Raw genomic sequence first — 14884 nt, forward strand, 5'->3', positions numbered from 1 at the left:
GTCCTTTTCTTTTTTTGGGGTATGTGTGTGTAACAAAAAAAAAAAAAAACAAAAAACGGGGCCAGGAGTTTGGCCTAGTGGTAAAAGTGCTTGTTTAGCATGCATGAAGACCCGGATTTGATTCCTCAGTATCACATATATAGAAAAAAGCTGGAAATGGTGCTGAGGCTCCAGTGGTAGAACTCTAGTCTTGAGAAAGCCCAAGAACAGTGCTCAGGCCTTGAGTTCAAGGCCCAGAACTGGCCCCCCCCAAAAAAACCCAAAAAACAAGAGGCCATGCACCAATGGCTCACGGCTGTAATCCTAGCTATTCAGGAGGCTGAAATTTGAGGATTGTGTTTTAAAGCCAGCACCGGCAGGAAAATCCATGAAATTCTTCTCTCCAATGAGACACAAGAAAAACTGGAAGTGGAGGTGTGGCTTAAGTAGTAGTTCAAAAATGCTCTGGCCAGGCCAGGTTTAAGCCAAGGACCAACAACAACACTTACACACACATATAAGCACACTCTCACACTACTTAAATACTGAATAGTCCCTTGTACTCAGAGCCTATGCCCTGTCCTTTAGCTTTTTCACTCGAGATTGGTACTCTGCCACTTGAGCCACAACTCCATCTGCCCAGGCTAACTTTGAACTTTAGTCCTCATCCAATGTCCAGAATGGCTAGGATTCCAAATGGAAGCCTCCAGTGCCTGGCTAATCCATTTAAAAAAAAAAATAGGTCTGTGTATTAGAGTTATCATCTGTTCTGCTAATGGCTTTTAATTATCCTCTCTTGACAATTTTATTTGTGTCTATTTGCAGGAATTCCTTTTGAACCATTCATTGTAGACCAGAATAAGGTAAAATCAGAACTGGACTTACACATTCTCCTCCCTCATGGACAGTGATGGTTTTTGTGGAGTTTTGTTTGCCCTTGTCTTGCTGACAAATTTTTCAGTTATGCAACTTTTTTTTTTCTTTTGCCAGTCCTGGGGCTTAAACTCAGGGCCTGAGCACTGCCTGTGGACTCTACCACTTGAGCCACAGCACCACTTTTAGCTTTTTCTATGTATGTGGTACTGAGGAATCAAAACCAGGTCTTCAGCCCCCAGTATGCATCTTTTAAAATTGTTTACTATCTCCATGTTAAATTAGCCTGCTTAGTATGACTTTAGTATCAGGAATTGGACAACTATGAAGATGTAAAATGCTACTGCTTATTAGCTATACTCTGATCAGACACCTCTGCTCTTGTAGCCAGGTGACTGTCCCAAAATCTTTTGGCTTTTAAAAGCACTAACAGGTGGATGTGTTTAATTCCTCTACTATGCTTCCCATAGTGAGTTTGAACCAAGAACAGCAAGACCCATCTCATCTCAGAGTGCAAAATAATCCAAAGGGCTGGTGGCTTGGTTCAAGGGTAGAACCACTGCCTAGCATGTGTGATGCCCTGGCTTCAGTCCCCAGTACAACAAAACAAAAATACTGAATTGCTATTCACAAACTACAGAGAAAGCCTTGAATGTAGGAAAGGGGAGAGGGGGCTTTCTGGCATAGGTGACTGCACTGTGAGGTAGAGGTGGCAAGATGCGTCAGCTGGAAGGAGGGATGCACAGCTGTGAGGATGTGTGTGGTCTTCTCTTTGCTCCCAGCAGAACCACATGCTTCCTTCTAGCTTCGTTCTCCAGCATGGCCACACAGCAGATCCTGAACTTTCCTCTGGAAGGTTCTGCCTCACAGTAGACCTGGCATCCTCCTACCTGAGATCCTTTCAATAAGAACTGGAATGTCATTTATCTAACTTAAGTTCATCTTTTTAGCTTCTCAAAGTTTGATATAAAGATTGTTCTTTAATTGAGCTTTCAAAATCAAATGGAAGAATTGCTGTTTCTTTATATAATGGACAATAAATATTTTTCAAGGTCTAGTTATCAAGGTAAAGTGGAGTCTCTCCTGGGGCTTCATCTCAGGGCCTAGTTACAGTCAGTCCCTCATCTCTTTTGCTCTATAGAAAAACCTGAATACATAGCCATATTTATCAATACAGGTGTTGGGGGGGGGGGACTGCGGATGTGGTTTTATAGTACAGTGCTTGCCTGTGAAGCCCTGTTTTTGATTACCTCAGTATCTCATAAAACCAGAAAAAGCCTAAGCAGCCTGGCACATATCAAAGTTCAAAGCCAGCCCGGGCAATGTAACACAAAGCCAAGAGATCCTTATCTCCAGTTAATCACTAGAAAATGGAAAGTGGGCTGTGGCTCATGGGTTGGGTGAAGAGCTCAGGGACAAGGCCTGGACCAGAGTTCAAGCCCCAAGATCCCCCTCCCCTACAAAAAAGAAAAAGACCAAGTGGCACTATGGCTCAAAGTGGTAAAGTTGTAGCTTTTTTTTTTTTTGGCGGGGGTGGGGGGGCAGTCCTAGGGTTTAAACGAGCTCAGGGCTTGAGGCACTTCTATGGGCCTTTTCAAGGCTAGAGCTCTTGACCCACAGCACCACTTCTGGCTTTTTCCGTGTACATGGTACTAAGGAATTGAACCTGGGTTTTTCATGCATGCTAGGCAAGCACTTTACCTTTAGGTAGCTTTGAGCACAGAGAGGCTCAGGAGAATAGCCCAGGCCGAGTTGAAGCCCCAACCAGCCAAAAAAAAAAAAAAATGTGGATGCAGGCACTTGTGGCTCATACCTGTAATCCCAACTACTCAGAGGCTAACACATGCATTTGAAACCAGCCCAAGGAAGGAAAGTGATGCTGTGGCTCAAGCTAAAGAACTTCCACATCAACCAGAGATCAAGCCTCAGAACTGGCACAAATGTTTGGGGTCTCTATGAGAACTGAATAAAGCATTACGGTTAGTCTAGATATATATTGTCTTGCACCTCAGCTCACTGTAATTTTGTCACTGAGTCCCTGTATCTGCACGCTCCTCTTTTTGAGTGGTAGCCCTTCTTCCCATAACTGGCATGGATGTGAGGGCATGGTTTCTAGTGAAGTATCTGGGGACTTAAGTCACAAAACCAAATTTGGAATTTGTGTCTGATTAAATAGAAAATGGTAAGGCAAGTCCAGCTCTTTATTTAAAAAACAAAACAAAAACAGTTGTCGTTTTTGTGAATTTCCAACCTGATCTGACAGTTTAATAGTCCTCCCCCCCCACCAACATAAACTTGGCTATCACACATGTCTGGGAATACACACACAACTGACAACATTAGTAGAGTCAATGACAAGCTTAGCAGTCCCAGTTATGTACTGTAACTCAGAGCCCAGGGGGAGCTTTCAATACCTATTAGACAGTTGGGGCAGATGCTAAAGCACTGAGCAAGTGCAGTCATGGATCACGTTCAAGAAACGGCTATCAATAACTCAAACTCAGAGGAAAACAAGGCCTGGGTATACGATTCTTAGCCTTATAACAAATTCACTAGGTACTTTTTGTACTTTCAAATTCCATGTTGACTCAGACAAGGGGGTGAAATAACTGGCCAAACCACTTTAGTGAGAGTAAACTGAAATTACAGAAGAGCCTTTCTAAGAGTTCATGGCTTTTTTTTTTTTGCCCAGTCCCAGGGCTTGAACTCAGGGCCTGAGCATTGTCCTTGGACTTTCTCAAGGTTAGAGCTCTACCCCTTGAACAACAGTATCACTTCTGGCTTTTTCTGTATGTGGTACCAAGGAATCAAACCAGGTCTTCATGCATGCTAGATAAGCATTCTTACCAATAGGCCAAACTCCTGACCTGATAGCTTCTTCTTTACAATAGCCTTTAGTTCTCACCCTCAACCTACAAAGAACATCTTTTTCCAAGCAGGAAAATCATTTTCCAAGAACACAATTTTATAGCCTACAGAACACTAAAGCCCCTATAGACTCAGTGGGTAAACAGTCTAAGGGCCTCGGGGTGAACCCACAGTAATAGATCCAGGCTCAAGGCCTGGCTACCACCAAGAAACACCAGGTCCACAGAATCAGCAGATTCTCAATGGCTGTTTCTATATTCACAAGTAAAAAGAGTGGACTTTTACTTTGAGAATCACTAATATATAGCTGGAAGCACCCTAGAATCATTGATACATAATTTTAGGCTTTAGGGCATAGTTTCCATTTTCTACTGTAACAGACTACAACTAAAAAGGCTTTTACCAACTGCCATGTTTATGAATTTCAAAAAATAAAAACCAGAACTGGACCATGAAACCCTGTTCCCATGCCCCATTAACTTTCATACTCAGACTGACTGCACACATATATTTCACAATACGGTTTCACACGGAATGCTAAGAGCACTTTTCATATTTTACAGAAAGGGCTTGAAATGTGGACTTTCTAATATTCATACTATAGTACATCCAAATCTAACTCCTAAATAGATGTGTTACAATTTTTCAGAATTTAAAGGCTTAATGGCAAAAATAGGGGGAGGAAGAAGTATCTAAGTATCTTATTTTACATAAGCGGCTGAAAAATAAATTGGAGAAAGTGGATTTAGTAAGGTCTCATTCGCCCTGAAGGAGGCGGTGCTCGATTGGGAGGGGTGATGGCTATGTCTAAATAATCACCTATCTGGAACTTCTGTGACTGAAGTGTCATGGAGTCGTCTGTCCCCTTTCTACCAGACATGGTGCTGCCAATCTCCTTCACTCTGTAAGGAAAGGATATCAACAGTTGGCAGGTCATAAATCAAAGAAAATGCAATAAGGAAGTAGATTAAATGGTTCAGAAATTTTAAGCACAAAATTAAAAGACATTAAAAAATGTAAAATGGAAACACTTTTATTTTTTTAAAAAAGCTGATTCAGGGCAAGGTAGCTCACACCTATACTCCTATTGAGGAGGCTGAGATCTGAGGATCAAGGTTCAGAGCCAGCCTGGGCACAAAAGAACCTGAGACTCTTATCTCCAATTAACCTCTAGAAAATGGGAAGTGGGGCTTAGCTGAAGGGTAGGGTGGTAGCCTTGAGCTGAAGAGCTCAGGGACAGCACTCAGGTTGAGTTCAAGCCCCATGATCCAACAAAAAAAACAAGCTGGCCAGTCAAGATAGTTCATGCCTGTAATCCTAGCTACTCAGGAGGCTGAGATCTGAGGACTGCGGTTCAAAGCCAGCCCAGGCTCAAAAGTCCATGGGACTTGTATCTCCAATAAACCACCAAAAAAAAAAAATGGAAGTGGCAGCGTAGCTCAAAGTGGAAGAGCACTAGCCTTGAGCTGAGTTCAGTGGCCAGGCCCAGAGTTCAAGTCCCCTGACAAAAAGAAAAAAAAAATTCATAGACCTGTCCCCCACTAAAGATTCATTAAAGAGATTACTCACACAGGAGTTTGTGCTAGTAGTAGAGTGCTTGCTTAGCATGCATGAAGACCCTGGTACCATATACACAGAAAAAGCTAGAAGTAGTGCTGTAACTCAAGTAGTAGGGCTCTATCCTTGAGGAAAGCCCAAGGACATTGCTCAGGCTGAGCTGAAGCCCAAGACTGGCAAGAGAGAGAGACTGCCCACAGTTGGGCATGGTAGTACATGCTTGTAATCTAAGCCTCGTGGCTCTTTGAACCACCAGCCAGCCAATCTTGAGGAATCTGGCCTAGTGGTAGAATGCTTACTAATATGCATGAAGCCCTGGGTTCAATTCCTCAATACCACATAACAGAAAAAGCTGCAAGTGGCAGAGTGCTAGCCTTGAGCAAAAGAAGCCCAGGGACAGTGCTCAGGCATGAGTTTAAACACCAGGACCAGCAAAAAACAAACAAAAAACATTAAAAAAAAAAAATTACCCTTGGACCAGGAGTATAGCATAATGCTTACCTAGCATGCACAAAGACCCAAGTTCAATTCATCAATACCACATACATGGAAAAGGTGGAAATGGTGTTGTGGCTAGAGCGCTAGCCTGGAGTGCTCAGGCCCTGAGTTCAAGCCCCAAGATTAGCAAAAAAAAGAGAGAGAGTGCTCGTGCGCAAGTGCACACCAGGAGGTGGCTCACACCTGTAATCCTAGCTTCTCAGGAGGCTGAGACCTGAGGATCAAGCTTCAAAACTAGCCCAGGCACAAAAGGACCTGAGACTCATCTCCAATTAATTTCTAGAAAATGGGAAGTAGGGCTTGGATCCAGGGTAGGATAGTAACCTTGAGCTGAAGAGCTCAGGGACAGTGCCCAGGCCACAGTTCAAGCCCCATGACCCACAAGAAAGGAAAGAAGGGAGGGAGTGAGGGAGGGTTAGGAAAGGGAGGGAGAGAGTGAGAAAGAAAAGAAAGATAAAGAATGATAGATTATCCTTATAGGGTATCATTGGCTCATGCTTATAATCCTAGCTACTCACGAGGCTGAGATCTGAAGATTATAGTTCAAAGCCAGCCTGGAAAGTCTGTAAGACTTTTATCCACTAGAAAACTAGAAGTGGTGCTATGGCTCAAAGTGGTAGAGCACTAGCCTTGTGCTGAACCTTGTGCTGAAGAGCTCAAGGATGGCACCTAGGCCCAGAGTTCAAGCCCCACAACCAACCCCCCACCCCCCAACCCTGGTCAAAAAAAACATTACCCCTTTCATTAAAACTTATCAAAAACAAAAAAAATATAGAAAATAAAAATCACTTACCGATAGCCAGGTCTTTTAAGATCCATAAAAACAATTGCAAAATTGAAGTGTGTACCCTTCTTTCTAGCTTCTGGATAGACTTCTTTCACTAAACTAGTCAGTTCTTTCAAGGTTGCATCCATCCTGAAAATTTTTTGAAGATTTTGATTAACCAACAAGTTATCACATGTATCTTGAATCTATGTTTAAAAGCAAGCAGGATTTTATATCTAAAGTTTAAAGCAGATAAAATTCTATTTGCCTCTACATATTTTCTGAATCAGCCTGAGTTGAGTAGCTCAATAAATTAAAGACCCTCAGAGCTACCTCTCACTTCAGAGTCAGCATGTGAATCTTGATGCCCTATGGCTCAATCTAATTCAGATATTTGAAACAACTATTTCTAACACATAGATACATACACTCTCTATTGTAGAATCCCTGAAACTGGAATGTATCTTAGAACCGAAGTGCTAGGAAACCATTTTCATATAGCTATGTAGCTTTCCTTTCTTAGATGGAATATTCTTCCTTCCTTCCTTCCTTCCTTCCCCCCCCCCCTCTCTCTCTCTCTCTCTCTCTCTCTCTCTCTCTCTCTCTCTCTCTCTCTCTCTCTCTTTCTTTCTTTCCTGCCAGTCTTGGGGCTTCAATTCAGGGCCTTGAGCTTTCTCAAGGCTAGCACTCTACCACTTGAACCACAGCACCACTTCTGGCTTTTTCTATGTATGTGGTACTAAGGAATCAAACGTAGGATTCATGCATGCTAGGCCACACTCCAGGCCCTCTTAGATGGACTCTTATGATGAATTTTATAACTGATGTGATCCTAGAACCAATGGAATGAGTAACATTTTCTCAAGACAAATCACAGGCTTTTTACAGTATAGATATTTAAAACTCTGGAAATATTTATACTAAGAATTTTATAGTTTCTTGAGCTAATAGGATTCCTTTCCACAAGCAAAAAAATGGAATTTTAGTCTGAAACTCGAAGCAGCATTTCTCATAGGGGCTACCAGGTAGACTACCAGGAAGGAAAATGTCAGCTGGCACATAGCACCATGCCATTCTCCAGCCAACCCATCTACACGGAGGAAAAATGTCCCTATGAGCACATCTGCCATCTCCCACTGCTCTCAAATATTTGTCTTATCCTGTACAGATCATGGGACTTGAAATCAGAACCAGAGCACAAGGCCTTGAGTTTAAGCCCAGTTACAGTCATCAAATAAATCAATAAACCAATCAATAAAGCCTTCTGGGGATGCCCTACAGATATAGGACCTAGCTTCCAATCCCGCAAATAAATTATTTGCAGTATGTCCCTTACTATCTCTTTTCTACTATCTGTGTTCCTGGGTGAATCCTGACTCAGAGCTCTCAGTACTTCTTTTCTAATATCCTCTATAGTGACCACCCAAAATACTGGACATGCCCTACTTCTGTGATGACTAGTGTATTCCCTCAACTTCACAGAGCCTTTGGCCTTTGGCAAATTACCCTGCCATTGCTGGCTCCTCTGGACTCACACTCCTTCCTTCCCTTGTGCCACGGGTTTCTACTTTATAGGCCGTGGCCCCCATCTAGGGTTCCACATCTACAATCCAGTCACCAACAGGAAACAGACAACTCCCCCTGAGTTTAATAGATTTATTTTTACCTCATTATTCCATGAACAGTATAATGGAACAACTGTTTACACTGTGCAAGACATTATTTAATCTCTACTGGTGAATGTGCATTAAGTTCTTTTCTAAAAGAATTGATCATCTTGAGAGTTTTGTATCCATGGGATTCCAGAACCAATCTCTCACAAACAAAGGAAATGTCTGAAAAACTGACTTCACAACAAGGAAGGACAGTACTTTTACTTGATTCCCTCAGAGCCTAAGTAAAATAACAGACTGAAAAATCCTATTTTGTTGGAAGAAATATTTTCTTGGTGGGAGAAGGAGGAAGCACTAAGGAATGAAAGGGCTATCAACAACCAGGCACTGTCAGGGCTCATATCTGTGATCCTAGCTACTCAGGAGGCTGAAGACCAAGGTTCAAAGCCAGCCCTAGCACAAAAGGACCTGAGACTCTTATCTCCAATTAACCTCTAGAAAATGGGAAGTGGGGCTTGGATCAGGTGGTAGCCTTGAGCTGAAGAGCTCAGGGACAAGTCCAGGCCACAGTTCAAGCCCCATGACCTACAAAAAAAAGGGGAGGGGGATCAACTTAAGCCAAACCGCTCTGGGCTAAAATACACAACTTACTCTTTGAAGAGATTTTCATCAAGCCATTTAATAATGCTTTCCTGTGAATTAAATCACCTTCCTAGAACTTTTACCTTTGAATGAAACTGAAGTACAAGAATCATAGTACTAGCCAGCTCAGACCCATAATCCTAGCTACACAAGAGGCTAACTGTGAGGATCAAGGTTTGAAAGTAGTAGTGGCTGACAAGACTCAGACCTAATTAACAAAAAGCCAGAAGTAACCATCCTCTAGTACAAGAAGCTAAGGGGCAGCATCCAGGCCCAGAGTTCGAGTCCCAGGACCAGCACACACAAAAAAAGCCGGGTGTCTCCTGTAATCCTAGCTACTCAGGAGGATGAGATCTGAGGATCATAGTTTGAATGATGCCAGCCCAACCAGAAAAGTCCATGAGACTCATCTCCACCAGAAAACCAGAAGTAGCACTGTGGCTCAAAATGGCAGAGTGCTAGCTTCGAGCTGATAAATCTCAGGGAAAGTGGGTAAGCACCGAGTTCAAGGCTCAAGACCAGCTCAAAATAAAAATAAAATCGTTCAAGTGGCAATCTTCATGCTACTTTTTAACAACAACAACAACAAAAAACAATCTTCTGAAATTACACATTCAGTGCAAGAAGTTACAACACTTATTTTATGGCCCTAGTTCGTGCAGGGGAGATAACAGGTATAACAGGAGATTAAAACCATCTCCGGGCTTCACTAAACACACACACTTCTGCATTAAGCACTTAAGGTGTCCCTGGTGCCCAAGACTTGTTTTTCACTTTGGTGCTAAGTCTTAGTGCCCTTTATGGCACTCAGCCACACAGCCACTCCCCCTCGTCGTATTTACTCGTCTGAATCCTTCCAGGGCACAGGGCGGGGAGAGGGGTTCTTGTGGTTTGAACTCAGGACCTGGGCACTGTCCCTGCGCTTCTTTTGCACAAAGCTGATTATCTACCACTCGAGCCACACAACTCCACTTTCTCGGTTTTTCTGGTGGCTAACTGGAGGTTAAGACTCTCCGACTTTCCTGTCTGCGTTGGCATCAAATCACCATCCTCAGATCTCAGCCTCCTGAGTAACTAGGATTGCAGGCGTAAGGGCTCGAGTATTCGGCATTTAAGAATACCTCTGGATCACATTTGGGGCCAGGCAATGTTGAATCTGCTTAGTCCTACCCCCAAGAAGTCTTATGAACAAAGCGTGTCTCAGGATGGGCAGGGCCCTTCTAATAACCTTTAGGAGCAGAGAGCAAGCGGCTCAGAGGCGTCCCGGACGCCCCGGGCCCGCTGGCTGCCCGCCCGGCCCCACGCCCGCCGCCCGCCGCAGCCCGGGCCGCGCTCACCAGGTGTAGATCTGCAGCTCGCTGGAAGGCACGTTCCCGCGGGAGAACTCGTCCATGCGGTGGTGGCGGCCGTTGTTGGTGGTGAAGACCCGCAGCAGCAGCGGGCACGTCTGGGGAGAAGCGGGGGACGAGGCGCAAGTTACCTCCCCAGGCCGCGGCGGCCTGTTCCCGGCCGGAGGCTCCGGGAACCACCAACGAAACTACCACAAGGCACCCCAGCCCCCGCGCGGGGCTCACACCACCTCTCCTCTGACGCCCCTCACACACTGCGGAGTCCCCACCTTCTCACGGTCGATTGGCTTCTCAGGCTCCTTCTTGATTTCCTCCTGGGTAACGCGCGACTCCACCGCCATCTTCCCTCTCCGGCCTGCGAGCTTAGTCCTGACCTCCGAGACTCCGCGCTCTCGCGAGAAGCATTAGGTTTTTCTAGCGGGCCGGGGGCGGGGCGGAGGAGGGCGAGGAGGGTGGGGAGAAGGGGCGGGGCGTCGCCAAGGCACCGGCGAATTCGCGGTGCGCCTGAGTCCAAGGCCAGCGCGCCTGCGCCTCTTCTGAAGAGGCCGAAGCGCGCATGCGCCTCCAGTGGACGCCGGAGCTGCCGGCTGCTGGGTGAGTCACGCTGTGGGTGTTGAAGGTTGGTCCTCGGAAGGAGTGGCGCGCCCTCGCAACGTCCTTAGCGGTACGCAGTGACAAATACCGATCTCTTCGTCCTGGTTGGCGGAGGAGGCGGGAAACGCCGCGGGCGGAACGGTGGCTTTTCCTGCTTGTAGAAGAAAAAATGGGCGTAGCCGGGCGGGGAGGCCCTGTGATCCGCGCCACCCTGGGGGCTGAGATCTGAGGATCGCGGTTCAAAGCCAGCCTGCACCGAGAAGTCCTCGAGAGATTCCCATCGCCAGTTAACCGCTCGAAAACCCCGCGTGGCTCCGTGGCTCAGCGTGGTAGAGCCGCTGAGCACCGAGAGGCAACGAAGGACCGACGTGAAAACATCAACGATAGCCATGCGTTTTCGGTACTCTTCTGTATGTGTAGATTGCTTTCAAAGAGTTAAGTGGCCGGGAGTTTGGCCTAGTGGTTAAAGTGCTTGCCTAGCATGCTCGAAGACCCGGGTTCGATTCCTCGGTACCACACACATAGAAGAAAGCCGGAAGTGGTGCTGAGGCTCAAGTGGTAGAGCTCTAGCCTTGAGAAAGTCCAAGGACAGTGCTCAGGCCCTGAGCTCAAGCCCAGGACTGGCAGAAAAAAAAAAAAATGTACATACATAGGATAAAATGTGGTACACAAGCAAACCAGAAGGGTTTGGGGAGTTTGTGTTGTTTCGTTTTTTCTGTGTATGTGGTACATAGGAATCAAACCCAGGACTTCATACTAGGCGAGCACTCTGCACGCTCCCGGCCCTTGTTTTTTCTTAAATGGTATTTAAAGTTTTCCCCGCTTCTATTATATATATTTTATATATTCATATATAATATACTGTATACATATATATATATATATATATATATATATATATATATATTGCCAGTCCCAGGGCTTAAACTCAGGGTCTAGACTCTGTTCCTGAGCCTCTCAACTCAAGGCTAGCATTCTGTTTTTGTGGTACTTAGGAATCGAACCCAGGGTTTCATGCATGACAGCCAAGCACTCTATCATTAGCCACACTCCACACTCCCAACCCTGAGTTCTAGGATATTTTTTTTTCCGGTCGTGGGACTTGAACTCGGGCCTGGGTGCTGTCCCTGAGCTCTTCAGCTCAAGGCTTCCACCCTACCCCTTGAGCCACAGTGCCACTTTCGGTTTTCTGGTGGTTAATTGGAGATAAGAGACTGGGACTTAAGTGCCAGGGCTGGCTTTGAACCGGGATCCTCAGATCTCAGCTTCCTGTGTATCTAGGATTATAGGTGTGAGCCCCTGGCGCCAGGCTGAGTTCCTATGATTTCTAACTAAATCTTTTTCCTTCCCTCCCTCCCTGCTTTTTTCTGTTATCGTTATTTGTTTTGTTTTGGGGGTTTTTTTGGTTGGTCATGGGAGCCTCAGTGTGCTGTCAGTGTGTTTTCCCGTGGTTAATTGGAGATGTTTTTCAAAACATCCATAGTGTGAACACAAGAGGGCACTCTAATCAATTTGAAGGAAAACATGAAAACTATGAAAATGAAGAAATAACACCCCCCACCATCCTGGAACTAGAACTCAGGGCCTGGGAACTGTCTCTGAGCTTCTTTGGCTCAAGGCTGTCGCTCTACTCCTTGAGCCACACTGCCACTTCTTGCTTTTTCTGAGTAGTTTATTGAATTGTCTCATAGTCTTCCTTGCTCTGCCAGCTTCAAAGCACAGTCCTGAGAGCTCAGCCTCCTGAGTAGCAAGGATTACAGGAGTGAGCTACCAGCGACCAGCAAGAAATAACCTTTTATTGATGATGTTGAGGAAATTTTGTTTCTTAGATATAAGATCTCATTTTTTAAACTTTCCAAATGTCACTTACCATCAAAATGCAATTTTCTAATACTTTGGGTTAGTAGAAATACAGTTATGTTTTAGAATAGTTTTTCGACATCTTACTATCCAAGGCTAATATTTGGCCTTGTCATACCACATTTACCAGAAAGTATATTATTCAAGTATATGCATTCTTTTACTTATTTTATTTCTTTTTCATGGCAGTACTTGGGGTTAAACTCAGGGTTTTGTGCTCTTGCTTTGCTTTATTGTTTAGCTTTTTCTACTTTAAGCTAGTTTTCAACCATTTGAGCCACAGCTCCACTTCTGGCTTTTTGCTAATTAATTTTCTGCCCAGGTTAGCTTTGAACTGAGATCTTCAAATCCTAGCCTCCTGAGTAGCTGGGAATGAACCACTAGCACCTGGCTGATTTTTATTGACTTTATGTATTTATTTATACATTTGTCAGTCATGGGGCTTGAACTCAAGGCCTGAGTGCTGTCCCTGAGCTCTTTTGCTCGAGGCCAACACTATCACTTTGAACCACAGCTCTATTTCCAGTTTTCTGGTGGTTCATTTAACATAAGAGTTTCATAGGGACTTTTCTGCCTGGACTGACTTCAAATTTCAATCTCCTGAGTACCTAGGATTATAGGTGTGAATCACCAGCACTTGGCACTGTTACTTTTTTTTTTTTTTTTTGCCAGTCCTGGGCTTGAGCTTGTCCTTGGACTTTCTCAAGGATAGAGCTCCACCACTTGAGCCTCAGCACCACTTCTGGCTTTTTTCTATGTATATGGTATCAAGGAATCAAAACAGGCCAAATTCTGGACCACTGTTACCTTTTTATGGTAGTAAAAAGTTACACATTAAAGCCTTGCACAAAGAAAAAAGTTATGGATCATACATTTGAATCTCCTGGGGGATTATTAAGGTTTTTCAAATTTCTAAAATGATACTCTTTCATGTAAATCTGTGATACAGAATTTATAAGCACAATATTTACAGGGTTATCATTCAGTAAGAATTGTAGACAAACCATCCAGTAAAGCTTGTTACAAGAAATAAAAGAATGGGCTGGGAATGTGGCTTAGTGGTAGAATGCTTGCCTAGCATGCATGAAAACCTTGGTTCAGTTCCTCAGTACATCATAAACAGAAAATGCCAGAAGTAGTGCTATGGCTCAAGTTGTATAGTGCTAGCCTTGAGCAAAAACAGCTCAGAACAGTGCCTGGGGCCTGAGTTCAAGCCCCAGTAATGACAAAAAATAAAGAAGGGCAGGAAGGAGAGGGGAAGGGGAAGGGAGAAAGAAAGAGAGGGAGGGGAGAGGGAGAGAGAGAGAGTCCCTGAGTTCAAGCCAAGGACTGGAAACACACACACACACACACACACACACACACACACACACACACACACACACACACACACACACACACACACACACACACACACACACCAAGTTATAGGGTGGCAGTTCTGAGTACTTAGGAGCCTATATCTGAGGGTTACAGTTTGAAGCCAGCCTAATCAAAAGAGTCCGTAAGACTTTTTTTTTTTCCTGGCCCTGTGGCTTGGACTCTGGACACTGCCCTGAAGTTTTTGTGATCGAGGCTACTGTGCTCTGGCCCTTGAGCCACAGATTCACTGCTGGCTTTTTCTTTTCTTTTTTTTTTTTTTTGTCTGTCATGGAGCTTGAACTCCGGGCCTCCATGCTTTCCCTGAACTCTTCAGCTCAAGGCTAGCGCTCTACGATTTTGAGCCTGAGCACCACTTCCTGTCTTCCCTTGGTTAATTGGCGATGAGAGTCTCTTGGACTTTCATGCTGGACTGGGTTTGAACCTCGATCTTCAGATCTCAGCCTCCTGAGTAGCTAGGATTACAGACGTGAGCCCCAGTGCCTAGTACTTCTGGCTTTTTGTGGTTAATTGGAGAATAGTCTCATCAACTTTTTTTGCCCATCTGGCTTCCAACCGAGATCTCAGATCTCAGCTCCTAAGTAGCTAGGACTACAGTGATAAACCACCAGTGCCCAGCATCCATGAGACTCTTACCTCTTATTAACCACCAAGAAGCCAGAAGTGAAGGGGTAGCTCAAGGAGTAAGAACACCCGCCTTAAATGAAAAAGCCAGGTGTTCTCAACTGAGTGCTGTGAATAGAGAATTCTAGTAAACACTTTACAAAAGAAGATATAAATATATGGAAAACTACCCAACTATGCCCAGGGTCATTAGTTATCAAGAAAGAGTCGATTAAAATACACATACTGGAACTGTAAAAACTAGATAGAATGTAAAAGACCGTAATTCCAGGACGAGGATA

The 14884-nt window shown here is 44.6% G+C and overlaps 1 protein-coding gene across 2 annotated transcripts in view; it reads right to left on the minus strand.

Moving 5' to 3' along the window:
- Nucleotides 1-10543, minus strand: part of Sap18 (Sin3A associated protein 18) — a 48419-nt gene extending 37876 nt beyond the window's left edge. Inside the window, exons 1-4 of one of the 2 annotated variants that reach the window (XM_090342417.1) lie at nt 10415-10543; nt 10134-10243; nt 6569-6691; nt 4540-4622 (exon numbers count right to left, since the gene is read on the minus strand). In XM_090342417.1, the coding sequence (XP_090198543.1) occupies nt 4540-4622; nt 6569-6691; nt 10134-10243; nt 10415-10486 (388 nt within the window). In that variant the 5' untranslated portion in view covers nt 10487-10543. Of the gene's footprint in view, nt 1-4114; nt 4623-6568; nt 6692-10133; nt 10244-10414 lie in introns of those variants that run through there. The other variant, XM_090342418.1, reaches the window with a different exon arrangement.
- Between the last annotated feature and the right edge of the window lie 4341 nt (nt 10544-14884).

The sequence above is a fragment of the Megascapheus bottae genome, chromosome 11 (genome assembly GCF_031878675.1).
Source record: "Megascapheus bottae isolate mThoBot1 chromosome 11, mThoBot2.hap1, whole genome shotgun sequence".
Classification (NCBI taxonomy): Eukaryota; Metazoa; Chordata; class Mammalia; order Rodentia; family Geomyidae; genus Megascapheus; species Megascapheus bottae.